The sequence below is a fragment of the Sinocyclocheilus anshuiensis genome, unplaced genomic scaffold, assembly GCF_001515605.1.
Source record: "Sinocyclocheilus anshuiensis isolate Anshui unplaced genomic scaffold, SAMN03320099.WGS_v1.1 scaffold613, whole genome shotgun sequence".
Lineage (NCBI taxonomy): Eukaryota > Metazoa > Chordata > Actinopteri > Cypriniformes > Cyprinidae > Sinocyclocheilus > Sinocyclocheilus anshuiensis.
The window spans coordinates 779,611-798,984 of NW_015536487.1; the positions used below are offsets into that span (position 1 = coordinate 779,611).

Consider the following 19,374-nt stretch of genomic DNA (forward strand, 5'->3'; position numbering starts at 1 on the left):
CTTAAGCCGCCTTCCCAAGAAGCCCAAATTGAATTCAACTGAGACAAAGGGGAGTGGAGGGAGAGAGACAGAGACTGAGAGAGAAAGAGAGAGAGAGAGACAGACAGAGAGCTCAGAGGACTGTGTCGCTGGCCAGAGCGTAAGAGTTGTTTGGCGGTTGGTGTCTTGTTTTTTGGCTGCTTATTTCTGGTCTCTCATTGTTAACCCACAAGAAGGGGTTTACCTTGTGCATGTGGACATGTGAATGTGTGTTTGAATTTATTGTGTGAAAACAAATTACACACTCATAAACTAATGTCAAGAATCCTCTTGGCCTGTACACAGACAACAATCCGTAATCTCGCAGGGCTTTGACACACATTCAAACGTTCGTGCATGCCAAAAGTGCCCTTTTAAAACATTCTAAATATATAATTTATAGAACATCTATTTCTTCATGTACACCATCATCACCGCTATATGAACATTCTCTTAGATATATTTTTTCTTATTTGAATAGCATTTTGCACTCCTCTGAACAGTGGGCATGTGTGTGAGAGACCTTGTTTTAAGAGATGATGAACCGTGTGACAAGTCGCTTAATAGAAGACATTATGGTTCATATGGAATTCATGATTTAGTGAAGGAGAAAAGACTTTGATTAAATGCCACTGTAATAAGATTAACTCAAACAGGAGAAAAATGTGGCCAATGGCCAAGAAAGTCTAGCTGTCGGAAGGCTTTCCTTTTAGTTTAAAGACACAAATACCACTGCTATCCTTTTAAAGCAAAGCTATTATTCCAAATTTCCATAACAGCTTTGGAGTCGGTAAGAGTTTATAATGATTTTGCTCATCAAGGCTGCATTTACTGTTTTCTATTCAAATTTATTTTTTAAAATATAATTTATTCCTGTATTGGCGAAGTTGAATTTTTAGCAGTCATTACTCCAGTCTTCAGTGTCACGTGATCCTTCAGAAATCATTCTGATATGCTGATTTGGTGCTCAAAAAACATTTCTTATTGCATATGTAAAAAACAGTTGTGCTGCTTAATATTTTTGTGGAAACCAGGATAGGATGCTTTGATGAACAGAAAGATCAAATTTCTTATTTGAAATAAAAATATTTTGTGTCCTTGTTGAATAAAAATTCGTCATTTCCTAAAAAAAAACAAAAAAAAACAAATTTACTCTGCCAAACGTTTGAACTGTAGCACAAATACATGAATAATAATGCACAAGAATAATTAAAAAACTCCTGCACAATAATCTTACTAAGTCATGATGTCTATTGATCTCTATCTACCTTAACTTAATAACAACCAAAGCACTTTTCCACAAAACCACTGCCATTTTACCAGGGTAAACCGTGACAGGCAGCTGCACTTAAAATGTTCTCATCCTTCAAGTTACATATCACAAGAGAAACAAATTACCCAGCAATCAGTTTACTTCTCCAGTTCTGCCTGAGTGCCGTGAGCGGACAAACGGCAACTGTGAGTGGCCACATATGGCTGTTATGAGGACAATTTGCTCTTCTCGAACAATTTATCTGACCTTCTGGACAGAAGCTTTTCATTTTTTTCTCCTTTAGATTTTCTTGTTTTTATGTTACAGATGGTTTATGGAGCATCTGCCCTATGTGTGTGTGTTTCTGAGACCATATGTAACAGTAACTCTCTCTATTTGCCTTCTCTAATACCACCTCTATTAGCAAGATGATGCGTGATTTAATCAGAGATAGAAGGATTTGGCAACTAGCCAACCATTTAATCACTGAGGTACTTCTCCCTGACAGACAGCAGACTCTTTTCTCTCCATTCACACTGAAAAAAAAATCACTCCATCACTTCTTTAAGCAATGTAAAATAAGCACTAAATACTGCAGGGTACTGCTGGCTTTCAAATGCACACACATACACATATTTCATATTGAACATATCAAGGATTTGTTGCTCTAATTCAAAAAAAAAAAAGAAGACAAAACCTGTCTCTCTCCCGCATTATCTTTCACCATGTCCATGCTGCACGTATGAATAATAAACAGTGCAGTGGAGCAAAAGCAGTGAACTGTGGCGCTGTCCAAGGTTCTGAATTAGTTCTTCATGATCCTGCAGTAGCTATATATAATAAAAAGGTCAGATATCTGGGCTAAATCTCACAGTGTGTCCGAAATCGCATACTGTCTGAGTAGGTACTACATTTGAAATTGAACATATTATGCGACCGTTAAAAAAGTATGTTCTATATAGTATGAACCAAATTCTGGTGATGCTGACCTACAGCACCAGTAGCATCGCTTTACTGCCATTCCCAAATCCTCTCCTATGGCCTCATGGGATAGTAATGTGTCCATCGAATGCACACTTTAGAATCTCACCATAAGTAGTAGGTCATCTGGGTACTTTTCGCCTACTGGTTCTCGAATACTTTGTATTTGGACATACTACTCTTTTGGCATATTTGTTTTTCGCATTCTATATAGAGAAGTACTTGATATTGGATGCAATGTCAGACTCTTAAACCAATTATATGTCATAATATTTGATTTAAGACTCACATTTTATGCACACAAAAATATGCATATCTGTAATAATGTATTTAAATAATTAGCTGTATTTGAATTAGAATGAATAGATCTTATCTTACCTTATGGTAGAAGGTGGAAATCAAATACAAAGTATATATTAAACCAAAGAGGAAAAAAAAAGCTGTAGGATTGTCAGTCAAAATATGATGGCAAAACAAGGTGCCATTATAATGCTAGGCAGCTCCATATGAGGCTGGGCTATGGAGAATGCATTCTCTAGCTTTGCTCTTATCTTTGAGGAGGGATGAAAACAGATGCCTTATAGCAACCTGACATACTGAGAGATTGCGCTATCAGAATAGTTATTATTTCATAACTGGTCATTGATTGCACCCATTGAGAGATGGATAGTGTACAAGCAGTAACCTCTGATAGTACATTGCACTAACTGGTACTAGTCATTGCTTAGAGATGTGATTTTGAAGTTTTCTGTAGCACATTGATCAATATGGATTTTTCATGGCCGATGTTGATATCTTACAGAGCAGTGTGGCCGATGGTCAATATAAAGCCAATATATACAATATCACACTATTTAATTTAAAGATTTAAAACATGCTGCAATAAAATTTAGAACGTAATATTTACTAAATTAAGCAAAAAATGTTTTTTAAAATATGGAAAAAAATGTTTTTTTTTTATTATTTTATTCTAAACTTATTTGATTGATTCTGTTATCCTATTATAGTATTTTTAGTACATTTTTTTTTTTTTTTTTACAAATAAAGAAATATTTAAATGACTAAAAAGTAACATGACTATAAAGGAAGTAAATAACAAATAATAAAAATGTATTATATATTCAAAGTCTTGTTTAAATGATAAATGCATATTTGCTGAATACTGATATATACAAGTACCGGTATAATAGTGTTCATTTTTCTCTTACTAATAATAGTCCATTTTGTTTAACATTACTGTCTAATAATTTATTAAAAAGAACAGTTAAATATATACAGCAAACTAACAAAGACAGAGAATGGGAGTTCCTGTGCATCAAAATAAAAGTCTGGGAGATGTCAAAATAAAAGACACATTGCCGATACTTAACGGCCAAACAGAAAACTTATTGGCTGGTGGTGAAAACTGGCAAATATCAAATATCAACTACTACATGTAAGCATTATTGCACTGTTCAGAGTGCAATGTGCATTTAACATTGAGGGTGTGCATAAACATTTTCTATGGTTGCACATAAAAAAAACTAGAAATCTAATTGTCTCGAACAGTCTATAACCGTGAACTACCAAGTGTTTTACTATCCTTGCTGTGTGTGTATGAAGACAAGATGCTTCAAAACAGCTGAAGAATCAATTAAATCATTACCACAGCACTTTGCAAACTTCTGAATGCTTGAACAATTGCTTTGTAATTGTGTACACTTTAGCACACGCATCTCTGCCTAACAACGCACATGGTTTTATTATACTGCTGAAAAAAAAACCTTAAACAATCTCACTAAGGGACATCCATTACAGGAAAACACAATAAATGAATCAACTCAGTGGCTGTCTTTTGCTCCACTGCTCCACTAGATTCCCTGCTCGGTAATGAACACAACGCTACCAGGCACCTATCAGTCTTTCCTGTCGAAGCTGTGCTGAGATGAATAAAACAAAAGTTGGGGCGAAATTAAAACAATCCATTGTGTCAGAAAATCCAGCGTCCATGGAGCCCTGCAGTCCCTTTCAGAGCAAAAACAAACCCAAAATCTGAAATAAGTGACTGATGTGAGATAGAGGTGAAGGAAAAACAAAGAGATAGAGACAGGAGCCGAGGCATGTGTTTGGATATCTATAAAGTGTATTTATGTTCATCCTGATTATGACTGCAACGACAGAGGCTGTGTATGGAGAGTGGGAGTAGTATAAGGCACTGTGTTCAATAGTGTCTGTCCTGTGTTCACGTAAGCATATATTAAACTGTTTACCAGTATCATGTGTCCAGTGGAGATGTCCATGTTGGTTTGGGAAGGCTCTTCACTCCAGGAGGATGTGCTGCTGCGGGCGGAGGGACTCTGCATCGGTCCATCGCTGAACTGTGAGGACATGCTGTTAATGCGTGATGTGTGCGATGGGTGAAACACCTCTGATCGGTCTCCACGCTCTGATGTCTGCACCACCATGCGCTGACGACAGAGATCCTATCGAGAAAGTGGACAAACATTAGTCTTATCTGTGAAGACATTTGCTGGGGAACCTCATAAAGCTGTTCTAAAATGATCAATCACACAAACTACAGCATCAAAGCACTGGTTATTATGCTTAGAATATTATAATGGGTATTTATATAAGAAAATCATATGAATACAAACTGATACCGCATCAGCATTCTGGATCAAATAAACTCTATTTCATTTATCTCCACTTTGCATCTCAGAGTGGGTTCATGATACAGCCAACAACACATTACATCACTGTCTGCTCTACAAGATGAAATCTTTCATCTGCATAAACTCACGACCCACCAGTGGAGCAAATCATTACTAAATGCTACCAGTCATATTTAAACACAAGGTTCATAGATAAGGGATTAACCTCTAAAAAAAGAATAAATTTACATATATAATCAATCAAAAGCATGCATAATATTTGCTTACAGTATGAGAGTTTGTGACCAAATTGTTCATAAAATGCCACTAAAAACATTCAGTATTAGCAATTTATTTACAAAATACATCTAACTCTCTTTCTCAGCATATAGTCACTGCATTTGTCAACCAACTGCAAAAACTTATATTTACTGCTATCCTCACAAGTCTTTCCTTTGGGCTTAATGGCTACATTTCCATCACTCACGTCATTCAGGAATTAAAATTCCAAGCTTTTATCTACCATTTGTCTTGACAAATGAAACAAAGCAGCAGACTGAAAGAACAAAAGTAGAAACAAACAGCACTTTGCCTGGATCAGTGACTCTATGAGGATATCAGGTGGACGTTACAGTGTACGAGCTGGATTCTTTCACAGATGTGTCATTAGATCCCTGCTAACCTGGCTCTCAACATATAATTGCTGTGAGTAATTACTCATGGCAGAGCACACAGAAAATGTCTGCACTACCCTGACAGATATCACTGAAATAGGAGTCCTGAGATATTATGTCTGTTAATAGAAAAAATAAATTCGGGTGCGGGACGCTATTGTTTAGGCCAATCAGAAGACGATGGGATGCTCTCTGCCTGTCAGTCATTTTGTACATTTGGTTCGGTGAGATCATGTTTGATTTTTGGAGGAGGGCAGACTAAGCCAGTGGCGGAAGACAGTGAAATGGCTAACATCGCTTACAGCACTTTTAACAAAACAATTCTGACTACATGCACTCTATAATGAAATTAAATCCATTCTGAAAAGCGTCAAGCAACTATGTGCATTTTCAGGCAAATAGCATCTAGGTTTTTTGCTATAACAATAACACAACAGCATTTTGTAACATTTTAAAGCCATTTTAAAAGCATTAAAAGCTTCAATTTTATTGAGTGAAAAACCTTCTGCACATTGTGCTCAGTTGTGATGATTTATTTTTTCCTTTGCCTTCCTTCCATTTTCCATTTGAGGTGAAACAGCACAGACAATTACTTTTTGAAGCAGTTGCTAGTCACAACAGTATGACCCCATCTGAGATCAAAATATCCAACAGTTAAAAAAGCACCCAGATAAAAAAAGAGAGCCGAGTGAGGCTGACAGGGGGTCAGTGAGGGAGTGTGGGGGTTGGAGGTGGAAGTTGAGTGCGTCACACTAATGGAGCTCTCCAATGAGAGAAACCAGGAGGGAAGGTGGTGGGGGCTAAACAGAGACCACAGAGTCCACCCTTAACATTAATATCTGATCTGATGTCCATCATGAGTCATTCTGACTTAGAATAAGGAAAACTGCAAAAACATGTGCCAACTGCTAAAACAGTGCCCACTTCCTGATAAAATCATGCTCATGCCAGCCAGCACAAATTAATGCATACATTTGCCTCTCTTATAATCAGTAAACCAATAAGTATCAAAAAATGTTACATTTGAAATAATTTAGCAACCATATTTATCCAAAGCAATTTCCAAAACTGATTAGAAAAAACAGGCTGGAACAGTAAATAAAGTGAAATGCAATGAGAAGAGTTGGGAAGATCACTCAAGGAGCAGTAAAAGCTGGAAATATATAAACTAAAAGTAAATGAATAAATACATGTTCCTTAACATTAACATTTTGGTAAATGCTTTTATCTAAAGTGATTTTCAGCGTATTCGAGGTGTGACTTTGATGTTGCTAGTGCCATGCTCTAGTCTACCAGCCTGCACCCAGTCCCATAAATCAATCCTAAAAATGATTTGATCTTTAATGTCTAATTCTTTAAAAAAAAGATTATTTTAACAGCATGTTTTTACTTTAAATAATGTACGTAATTATAACCTTTAATGTCATGTGTCTTAACAAAAGGTAAATTCTTTAAAAAGAGTGCATGGTAACACAAATGGAACTACTTTCCCTAATGAAAAATTCCTGGTGGATATTGGATTTTATAAGTATGGTTAGAATGTGAGGGACATAAACAGGATCATGAATTGTATTGATGTAAAAACTACCATTGGTCTCACAGCACTGACCTTTTCCAGATTTTGCAAATAAACTGCAGTCAAGATACAGATTGACTTATTTTAAATTGCTTCAAATAGTAACTGTTTAAGCCTGTTCCACCTTTGAGTAAATATAAGTAAAATAAATAAATAAAATAAGTCAGAGAAGTTGGAACAAAACCAAAAAGTATATTTGCTATACTTTATCACAACAAGAAAAAAATGTAGAATACGAAATTTGCTATATAATAAGGTATTAACAGGGAGAACAAAAAAGTGTGAACATGCGTGAGTGTGTTCGATGAAGGAATAAAAATAAAAGTATAATAATGTGAGAGGGTGTGTGTAAGAGAGAGAGTAGGTGGGTGGCGTTGGTGACGGTGGTGTGTGTGTGTGTGTGTGTTTTGATCTGCTACAGAATCATTGCGGCAGAACTGATTCTAATTGCATGTTTCACTGTAAGAGTCCCTGTGCACAAGACTGCATTCATTCCAGCTACAGAAGTTGGGAAATCCCTTACAACTACACAGTAAGAGCCCTGTCTACGCCTTTAATCTTATTCGCTTAAAAAAAAAAACCTAAGCAACCTGGCAGATCTAAAGGGCCGAAAGCACTCGCAACAAACCACGATACGACAACATTACACACAAATTAAAATCAATACAAAGTAATTAAAACCTGAAATGAAAACATAACAAAGGTGTCAAGACATAATGTGTGACTGCCCCGTAATAATATTGAGAAACACCAATTATTTTGCCACACTGATAGGGCCGACGTTTATGGAAGGGACTTCTCGACAAAGTGTGAGAGGTTTATTAAATATTGAAGGCGGGGGAGGAAGCCAAGTGCTTGCACCCTGCGATCCAGTCTCATTGAGTACAGCTGAGCCCAACACAAAATCAATAAGCCTTCACCGCAAGCCCTCCCTCCAGGAGCCGTGAAAGAAAGGTCAGACAACAAACTCATTTCCTTGCTAAAAAGGGCTCTGCCTCAATTAGGATTCATATTAAACACCGCTGTCATGCAAGGACATCTGCGCCTGCTCCAATGGGTCATAATTAAGGAAAAGAAGCTTTAAATGAATTTCATTGCCTTTTTGTTTTGGAACCTTTAAGAACCTTCAATACACCTGGTGATGATCGCAAATACAGAGTGTGTTACTCTGTAATGGGAAGTAAAAATAACCTTGGACGAGGACAACTTGTTCACTATATCTGGAAAAACAGAGAAGCTTATTCATGTTAATATGCACGGATGAATGTCAGAGAAAACATGATTGGCTGAAATAATCGTCCTGCTCCTACCTGATAGGCTGTCGTGGCATCGTGGCCTGTGTAGCTTCCCAAACCAGCCAGCTTTTCCTTCAGCTTATGGTGGGAGCGATGGCGCAAGCAGTACAGAGCCCCCGACATCCCCAACACCATCACAATAAAAACCATGGAAACCACCACCAGAATCAAAAAGTTGCCTGGCTCCACTTGACTCTGTTTGACCACGGGGATGTGATTCAGTTTGCCCCTCTGAAATAAGAACAGAGTAGAGAGAGAAACTCTGATAAACATTGTGAATTTAAAACAAGATAATGCATACACACATTATATATAAAAAAATACAAAAATATTAAGCAATATTGTTTCCAACATTGATAGTAATTATAAATGTTTCGTGAGCACCAAATCAGCATATTAGAATGATTTCTGAAAGGTCATGTGACACTGAAGACTGGAGTAATGGCTGCTGAAAATTCAGCTTTGCCATTACTGAAATATGTCACGTCTAAAATAAATTAAAACATAAAAGAGTTATTTTAAATTGTAATAATATTTTTAATATTTGAAAATGTAAGATATATATATGTAAGACAAGATGTATTTAAGATATATGTATGTATATCACCCAACTGATCACAGTATAATGTCCAATTGGTGTTTTCATACGATAGTTTAAATTAGGCACCAAGACGCTTATATATTGCTTGTAATTTTTACTAGCTATACACTGATGTAGATACACCTCAAGCCGACACTTGGGAAGTGAAGGCCCGATCCACTCTTGTCTTGGCAGGTCGAAGCATGCCACCACAGAGCAATTAGGGTCGGTCCTCACTGTACCAGCTTGTTGCTAATTAGCCTCCAAGTCTTGGGTTTGGTCGGGATGGGGGAATTGGCTCAGACCTCCAAGTTAATAAAATGGGAGAGGGGCTAAGCCGAGGGGGAGTACCTAAAAGGTCCGAGCCCCACGAATGTTCCACTGTAGAGGGGGTTGTCAGGCTTGTTAGCCCCTCGGGGGAGGGCTGACAGCCGGGGCTAAGCTGCTGGGGGATTGGCGGCGTATTGTTTCCAAATGCCTTGTGAGGCTGAATAGACTGAGGCCTTTAGAATGGGGTTCAGAGTTTTTTTTAATCTGCCTCTATTCGCATTCAGTGCTATCATACCAACCGACTGATCACAGAACTATGAGCCATGCGAGCAAAGCGAGATGCCATCCCACGACTGATTTTTCTGATCGGTATTTTAGAAACGATGACTATAATCTACTTCACATTTGTTATTGCGGTACAAACATAACATTTAGGACTGTGAAGCACACAATATATAAATCAAGCTCTAAATTACATATGCCACTCCATTTAATCACATACTGAAATCCCCCATACACTGGCTACACATTACTGAAAATATTAGCTTCTAAATGTGAGGTTTAGTAGTTTCCAAGGATTAGTTTCTACTTTTTGTGATTGTGGGCTTTTGTTGGTGCAGAAATGGTTTGCTTTCCACCCATCAAACGTTGCATGGAGAGTGTGTAGAGAGGAGGGCGCATTCAGCTGGAATAGAATCCCCCCTCTCTCCTTCCCTCCATCCCTCGATAGGCTTAGCACTCTCAATCGAATTACATGAAAAGATCTCTAACATGAAAAGCTGGCTCTGAAAAGAAAATTGTGCTTGGCTAAATAATGTCCGCAATTAATTATAACTAAATAGAATACATGCATTAGGCATTTGAGCAAGGGACTGGAAAATAGACCAAAAAAGGAGAGAAGATATAAAAGAAAAATGGAAAAATGTTGTCCTGAGGTAGTCTATTCCCAAGTTAAACACAGATTACAGTGTATATGAAATTAATGAAACGACACTACGAAAACTAATCGTACAGCATAAATATATATCATTAAAATAAAATAAAGCACCTACATCAAAGCAAGGTCGACAAAAAATATTTCGTATTATATGTACAAAATTATTGCTTAGCAAAAATGTTTCTTATGATCTAAACATATTATTTTGGTGCATGTACAACTGATAAATGTAGTTGAAAAAAAAAACTCAACATCACTAAGAAATTATTCGTAAAATAATAAGATAAAGAAATAACCAGTCTATCACATACCTTCTCTTATTATAAGGAAGACAGCAAATATGTTGAAATGCAATGCAGACTCTACACGGTATGTTGTATTGTGGAATTACCTAAATCTTTACTCTCAAAACACGAGAATTCTCTAAAAGAATTCTCTATAAAAGAAAATAATCAGAAAATAATCTGCTGATTATTTCAATTGAAATAATGTGTTAAATCTTCTCACTTCCTACAACACATTTAGTTTTATAGTAGAAAACCCGCAAAAACACAGTTTACGTAAAAGCAGAGAAGAAAACTTAAAAAAAGAGACAGAAAAAAGGAAGGGAGAGAGAGGGTTCTCAAATCCTCATCTGAAGAAGAAATACAAAGAATTTTGTGTGTATAAATCAATAAAGTATCTAGAATTCCACATAAATTTGTTTCAGTGAAGAAACGTTTTTCATCATTTAAATATATAATAAGAATTTAAAATAAAAAAAATTATAGAAAAATGAATAATGTGATATGCATAAAAAAAGAAAAGAAAAGCAAGGCATAGCAAACAAGAAGAGGAAAAATATGTTACTGGGTGAGATGTGTTTCTGGATTAATGGGTGTTTGCAGGGTCATCAGATATTGCTTATCCTCAGCTTCAGCTAATGAATCTCTTGACTGAAACTTTACCACACTGACAAAATTTAAATCCTCATACATGTACATTTTATAATGAGCGATTAAACAACAACAACAACAACAACAACAACAACAACAAACAACAACAACAACAACAACAACAAAAACAACTCAGTGAATCAGCAGCCATACAAAATAACACTTCAATCCAGGACTACTGTCCAAGCCAAGGTAAAACATAAACTAAACACCTAACAAAAAGATCAATGTATGGCCAGACAAATATCACTGATAGCAATTAACTTTTTTAAGCAATCTGTATGTATGGAGTTTTGATTTTTAAGTTCTTTTACCCCCTCTTTTTTCGTTCTTTAAAGGACAGAAGATAAACAAAAAGATTTGTATATTTGGGCAAGGACAAAAGGGAGATGGATTTGGGATGCACCGGCTGATTTAAATCATTGAGGGAAGGGATGGGTGGAGGAGAGACTGTGACGGGTGAAAGGTTGAGACAAGGGCCGCCCATATATCCTTTCACTATTACACACAATAATCGCTCTACCTTAAAACCATCCACTCCAATCTCAGCTCTATAGATCTTAAAAATAGGAAGAAAATAAAAGAATAAATGCACTGAATTAAAAACCTATACATTTAAAAAATAACTTAATTAAACATGCTCACGATATTGAACAAATGAAAATGAGTCTTACAGCCTTTAGAATGAAGTTTTTTCCCCCTTTATTTATCAACCATCTACCCACCTATACATCTTTCTTATATTATTATTTATTTTTGGCTCCAAGTCATTTGAAACTCGCAAAGACCCACGCAGACTGAACACACCGCTTTCAGTGCGATCGATTTCCCGCAAATAAACAGCTAAACACCGATTCCTCCCTTTATAAAGAAACAGAATGGTGTTTCTGTTTGCACTCTGAACCATTTGCTCAGCTCTTACTACCACTCTACATTGACTCACGACCAATATCAATTACATAACGGTCTGCAAACCATCTCAGCCATCAAATCGCACGCACTATACACGAGCTTCTATCAGCAGAAGCGTTTTAAATGAAAAAAACGATGAAATGTGTCACGCTGTAGCACTGCCACGTAAGTCTTGCAGGACAGTGGCACTCTCATTATCAGTCCAGATGCATCCGGATGCGCAATAAGTTTTAGGTGACGCTTAATGGTGCTTTCAGAGCCTCGTTACATTTATTTACCGACCATTATACATGCGCATCAACAGACAAGTGCAAGTCCAATAGATAGTTACCTAGTTCCATTGTCGGACAGCGCGCGAAGGATGCTTTTCAAGATCCTATTCCGCAGATGTCCGACTGGCGACTGCAGCCTCCTTTCGCAATCCCGCTAGCTAAGAAAAGTTTTTAACCTCCCCGTTCGCGTCCACCTCAACAAAAGACCGTCGCTGCTCGAAGTCCTTTTTTAAAACAGAAACGAAGAAAAAAAAAACAGTTTGAAAGAAAAAGACTGATGCAGCGCGGGGAAAAAAGGCGAGCTAAATCGTCCGCCACATTTCCCAAAGACTTATAAGAAGCTGCAGTGGGTTGTCTTGTCCTTTGAATGATCATGTGCGACTGAAAAGCCGCTTTTTTTTTCACGGAGCCCCTCCTTATTTTCAGCGAGACTCGAGTCGCTGTCTGTAGCACATGTCACATCCATTGGTTGCTATAGCGATGCCTCCACATGTTGCCCACAGCGCGCGGGGGACAGGGCCAGCTTGAATGGACGGAGAGCTTGTCACTCATTTGTTAAACTATTCGGGATTTCTGTGCCTGCTGAATCGCTCGCGCCTGGATTTTCCCTAAGCTTTCTCCCACATCTTTAACCCGTTATATCGCAATCAAAACGAACTAATGTTGCAACGCCTACTGCCAGTCTGTACGAGCCAGACAGAGAAGGACGCTTCACTGCCTGTATATCGAGCCGACGCTTTACGATCGACTTCAAAGCATATAAATCAATTACTATCTAAACATCGTGCTGCGTATTACCTTATATATTTAAATATAGAACACAGGACTAGTATTACACATACTTAGATAATATGTAGCATGCACACTTTTATTATAATGTGTGTATTACCAGAGGAGTTTGGTTTCTCTTAAGTATTTTTTTCCTCCTTCACGAGATTATTTCCTTTCCTTTGTCGAACTTGGTTTGCTCAGAGGGGGTATTATTATAACAAAAGTAAAGCATAAAATAATACTATGAAATAATAATAAATGATGCATAAAAGTAGGCTACAGTTTAAAAACCTATTTTATGATAGACAAAATACACTAAAAATTGTAACCTGCGATTGTTAGGCCTGTGTTAAAGATCTATTTATACCTAGTCTTACCTTTAAATTGAGTTTTTTTTGGTGTAACCTAACCTAATATATTATGGTAGATGAACAATGTTAACATTTTTTATTTGAATAAAATCTATTAATTTAGATGTTACCACATTTTTCAAGATACAATTTTTTTTCATTCCAGGGCAAGGAAACACTTTATAGTCAGTGAGATGAAGTAGTGACTAAATAAAAAAAATAGAATTTATTTTGTTCTTTATAAAAATGACAATTTTGGGGGACTATTGTGAGGTTTGAGGAGGGCAACAGCTGCAGCGAGCAGAGAGGGATTACCAAGTCTAATGAAGAGAATAGAGAGAGGGAAAAGAGGGGAGGGGGAAGCATGTTTGAGTGTTTGTGTGTGTGCGAGAGAAAGAGAAAGCAATGCAAGCACTCAGAGAGGGAGAGTGTGTAAGAGCTATACAACATGTGCCCGTGAGGTGTAAGTGGCGGTGTTTGTGTGTGTGTGTGTCTGTGGGTTGGAGGAACTGGGGGTGGGGTCCCGTCAAATGCAGATGACGAGTCTGCAAAGGGGTCTTCGGTTTATCTTTGGTTTCAGCTGCACTCCTCCCTCCGTTGTCCCCTGCTTACCCCTCTTTGTCCCACAGCGTGACAGCTGGACTTGGCAGAAATGAGAGAGGAACAAATAAAGTGGTTCACCCGTTCCAGAATCTCGAGATCAGATAAACACACCTCAGCGTGAGCACCGGCCAGACATACTTCCACCTTTAACCTCACCTTGCTTTATTTTCCTTTCTTGCTGCAAGAATCTGGGCGTGCTGTAGTGGATGACTTGTATACAATATGATCTTCGACATGGACAAACTGCACACAAGCCCAAAACCACAGAATACCTAGATAACCACAACCTACATATCTAACATTTATTCCATCATTATAATTTTCCTGTATCCACTTTATGACTATGTGCCTATTTTGTCTACATGTTTGTGTAATAAATTCCTGCAAGAATGGTACATTTGTGTCCTAATATGCATTGAATCATTATTTCACAGCTTCAACCGATGATGCATCAACCATTTGTGCAATTTTCTAGAGAACAAAATCTGGATGACTAAAAACCTCACTTCCATTTCTGACAACAGACACACACAACTGTTCAAGGAGTGATATGTGAAATTATAGACATTTAATGTCACCAAAAATGCAATATAATTTTTCAACAAGGACTTTAACACATAACTTGTAACTAAACCTTGAGCTGCAGTGCCACACAGCACTATATAGGCTATATTATAGAGAAAGCACTGCATGTCTTCAGGCTGTAAAGAGTCCTGTGGTGACTGACAAACAATAGTATCATCACTTGATGTACTCACTTAACTGTACTGATCAATCTAAATCACAGACTGCAGGAGAGAGTGATGTTAAACAAGCATCTGGATAGAGGGTGAAGTCAGGCTGCCTAAACTTTGCCTCCATCTATACCCACAGCACCATCAGTGTCAGTGTCTTTCCTCAGGTATAACCCTCGGTCTCAAATGTATATGCTTGAACAGCGTATACAGTAGTGAATGCAATCTTCACATAAGTGGTTATTTCAGAGTTGGAAGGGTTGCAAAACTGCTTATTTTAATTAGTTGTGGCAAATTGTCTGATGCAAAAAGATGTCACATGATTGTAGATTGCTCTTTAATTTGGATATTCTGTTCATATTTGTTCTGTATTAACATCATTCTGCTCATCTTTTCGGTTATAATGTGTCATTGTCCATGCTTCTCTCCTTGTGCTTTTTCTTTGTTTGATGCATCTAACAATCAAACCCATTAACCTCTAGCCCGTCTAATACTACACAGCTAAAATGTGACAGAACTATTTATTTCCCAACAAGGTAATTGATTTTTGATGTTGCTTGAAAGGATGTTACAGCTTAATTTAGTGTTGGGTGCAAAAAATGAAAGTACATATTGTACAATCCTGATATTTTATATCTATCTTTACCAAGGTTTGTGCACTTCATTCATACACAAAAGTACAACAAAGAACAACATGCTGTTGTTTAACGGAGTTGGCTAGTCCAAGAGGGTCTTGTGAGGAGTCATACAAGATGGCAAAACCATATTAAAAGTATACGACCCAAACCTAAACTTAACTATCAGTTTAATAAGAAAACAACTATGAAAGTCATACCTTTCTTATGATCCAAGTCATATGATATCATAAGATTTTGCCATGCTGTATGAAGTGTTGGCTTTAATGGTGTAAAGGTGTGGTCACATTAGCAACATTTTATGTAACAGCAAATGTGCAGCTTAGGCTGTTTCTTAGACAAAGTGGTATTTTTTTTTTTAAACAGCTCTTTTTACAGGGGTACCAGTCCATACTATACAACTCTATCAATTGTTTCATCACTGAAATCATGTTTTCAAATGTAAGTTAGTAAGACGCATGTGTATGTTGTGTAAAACAGCACGAACATCACCAGTGTCTTGCCCTCCATATTCCACTAAGTTTTATTCTTAGTATCTGTGTCACCTCATGGTTTGATTTTCTTTATTTAGCTTCCTTTTAAATGTTACTTTGTAGCCAACTCACCAGTATATGTTGTATATTGTTGGTTTTGATCATGCTATATACACAAGATATGTGTACACAAAAAAATGTAGCTTTTACTGTACTTTGATCACTAGATTTAAGGTAATTTTTGTGGGCAAAAAGAGGTCTATTGTCCATTGCCAATAGTTCAGCTCACAGAAATCACTTTCAAACCAAGCAGTTTTCTGTCGGTCAATGTGATGAATTAGCGTGACAAATTTGAACCTGGTGCAAAATCCGTGTTGGGAAACCGTTCCCCCTCAAATGAAATTCCCGACTGCATAGATTCCTATTGAACTGACTCAATTTAAACCACAAAAATTCACTCGAAAAACAGTAAATGTGACTGCACCTTACGAAGAAAAAGTAGCCTAATCAAATAATTATTTGACTCAGCAATCCTATATGAAAGACTGGGAAAACAAGCATTTGTTTAATAAATCTCCTGTCTGTCAGAGCATTTTAACACATTGCATTTTTGGCTAGTTTTAGAACATGAATCCACTTCACTGATGAGCCAACATCAGGATGTTGTGTGACATTTTCAGGGCATTTTGGAGTGAATTAACTTTACATTTCCTTCATGGATGAAAGAGATTTGGTGGAGGGGAGAAGATGGGGAAAAAAAACAACCCATCTCTAATCCACGCTGAACACTGCCGCACTAATTGGTGAGCGCTAACATTTGGCTCGCTATGTCTCATACATATATAAGGCTTAAAGGACTAATTTAGGGAGAGATATGTGTCGGCCATGTCGCTGCAGTCTTTGCAGTAGATTAGCTTGTTAAAATAAGCTCCCTCATTGTCTGAATCTAGGCTAGAGCTAGACCCATGCCAGGCGGTTCAAAGCTATGAACAAGCTAGCGATCAAGGTAAATGCTACGCTTGTCATCTTGCGTATATGGACTCAGCATGATCAAAACCCAACAACACAGCTGACTTAGCTACAAAATAACATTGAAAAGCAAACCAATAAAGAAAATCAAACCATGAGGCGACACAGTTACTAAGAATAAAACTTAATGGAATATGGAGTAGGATGTCAAAGGAATATCGGTGCTGCTTGTGCTGTTTAACACAACATGAATATGAGTCTTACTAACGTTGAAACATTCAGATACACAATTTCAGTGAAGAAATGATTGACAATCCTTAAAAATCTCAGACTGATGTGGTATTGACTGTAACCACTGTGAAAACATCTATTCAACAAATTTTACTACTTTGTGCCGAGTCATAAAAAACTCTCTAAGCTGCGCAATTACTGTTCCATGCTGCTGCTGATCTGGTGAAAAATGCTGACTCACGTTTCAGTCCACCTTACTCGAAGCTGCTCGGGCCAGGGCCAACAATTAAAGTATTCTCTTAATGGCCATATCAATACTTCTGATGGGCTCCCTTTAAAGTTTAAGAGTAATGGATTTCATTACGAACATTGTACTCTCAGGGTCTTCAGACGTAGTTATTATGTTGAACTCTATTAGCAGTTCTTGCTTTTTAAAGGACATGCTTGGAAGCCACTTTGAAATGAGATATGATGAAATGTAATGATGGAATTGCAGCACATTGGGCATTTAAGACATTTCAAACATCAGATGGAAGGCTATGATGAATCTGCTCAAATGTACAAACATGCGTAATCAATTTTGTGTTATTTGTTATTGCTTCTTTTGTGCCTTACTTTTCAGTTGTGCCTTAATCACATGGTTACTATAAATAATGTATTAGTGAGGTTAAAAGGTTTAATTTTTTTCATTATAGTACAAAAAGAAAACAACAAAACAATTATAATCTGTCCCCTAAGAAGAATCTTACAGATTATGTATTTGGAGCATGGAAATCCCTTCAGTTTTAAACACCCCCGCACAGAGTATAAGGTGCCACACTCTCTGATTGGTGCCCTATACTTTGAACTGTGTTTAAAAGACAATCTGTAATTGATAAACATCACTTTAAACTTAAGCATTGCTTTTGAGGTTAAAGAGAAAGCCCTGTTTATAAACCTTGCACAGAATCAGAGCAGCACTAAGAATAAAACTTAATGGAATATGGAGTAGGATGTCAAAGGAATATCGGTGCTGCTTGTGCTGTTTAACACAACATGAATATGAGTCTTACTAACGTTGAAACATTCAGATACACAATTTCAGTGAAGAAATGATTGACAATCCTTAAAAATCTCAGACTGATGTGGTATTGACTGTAACCACTGTGAAAACATCTATTCAACAAATTTTACTACTTTGTGCCGAGTCATAAAAAACTCTCTAAGCTGCGCAATTACTGTTCCATGCTGCTGCTGATCTGGTGAAAAATGCTGACTCACGTTTCAGTCCACCTTACTCGAAGCTGCTCGGGCCAGGGCCAACAATTAAAGTATTCTCTTAATGGCCATATCAATACTTCTGATGGGCTCCCTTTAAAGTTTAAGAGTAATGGATTTCATTACGAACATTGTACTCTCAGGGTCTTCAGACGTAGTTATTATGTTGAACTCTATTAGCAGTTCTTGCTTTTTAAAGGACATGCTTGGAAGCCACTTTGAAATGAGATATGATGAAATGTAATGATGGAATTGCAGCACATTGGGCATTTAAGACATTTCAAACATCAGATGGAAGGCTATGATGAATCTGCTCAAATGTACAAACATGCGTAATCAATTTTGTGTTATTTGTTATTGCTTCTTTTGTGCCTTACTTTTCAGTTGTGCCTTAATCACATGGTTACTATAAATAATGTATTAGTGAGGTTAAAAGGTTTAATTTTTTTCATTATAGTACAAAAAGAAAACAACAAAACAATTATAATCTGTCCCCTAAGAAGAATCTTACAGATTATGTATTTGGAGCATGGAAATCCCTTCAGTTTTAAACACCCCCGCACAGAGTATAAGGTGCCACACTCTCTGATTGGTGCCCTATACTTTGAACTGTGTTTAAAAGACAATCTGTAATTGATAAACATCACTTTAAACTTAAGCATTGCTTTTGAGGTTAAAGAGAAAGCCCTGTTTATAAACCTTGCACAGAATCAGAGCAGCCTATTGCTGAAGGTGTCTTATGCCTCCACTAAGAGTCTGTCAGATGCAGTAATTACAGACTGCTGCTCCACCACTGCCTCTCAAACCTCAAAAGACCAGTGACCCAAGTACTGTGATCTACCTGCTGAAGAATTTGAGTTCCCTTTCATGGGAACTTCGAACTGCGTCCTCTAGGGGTCGCTTTGAGGAACGCCTCGTCGTGACCCGTGTCTGAAGCATACATTGAAAAAACACCAACTCGTTGGCCGGCGACAGCCATGACGTCACTACCGGTGCGACTATAGTATAAATAGGCGCCG

The 19,374-nt window shown here is 37.3% G+C and overlaps 1 protein-coding gene across 1 annotated transcript in view; it reads right to left on the reverse strand.

The window, feature by feature from the left end:
• LOC107684902 (receptor-type tyrosine-protein phosphatase N2-like) overlaps positions 1-12,538 on the reverse strand; it is a 30,354-nt gene extending 17,816 nt beyond the window's left edge. The window contains exons 1-3 of the mRNA XM_016481291.1: positions 12,392-12,538; positions 8,442-8,657; positions 4,501-4,713 (exon numbers count right to left, since the gene is read on the reverse strand). Coding sequence (XP_016336777.1) covers positions 4,501-4,713; positions 8,442-8,576 — 348 coding nt within the window. The 5' untranslated portion in view covers positions 8,577-8,657; positions 12,392-12,538. The remainder of the gene's footprint in view (positions 1-4,500; positions 4,714-8,441; positions 8,658-12,391) is intronic.
• Positions 12,539-19,374: the final 6,836 nt, after the last annotated feature.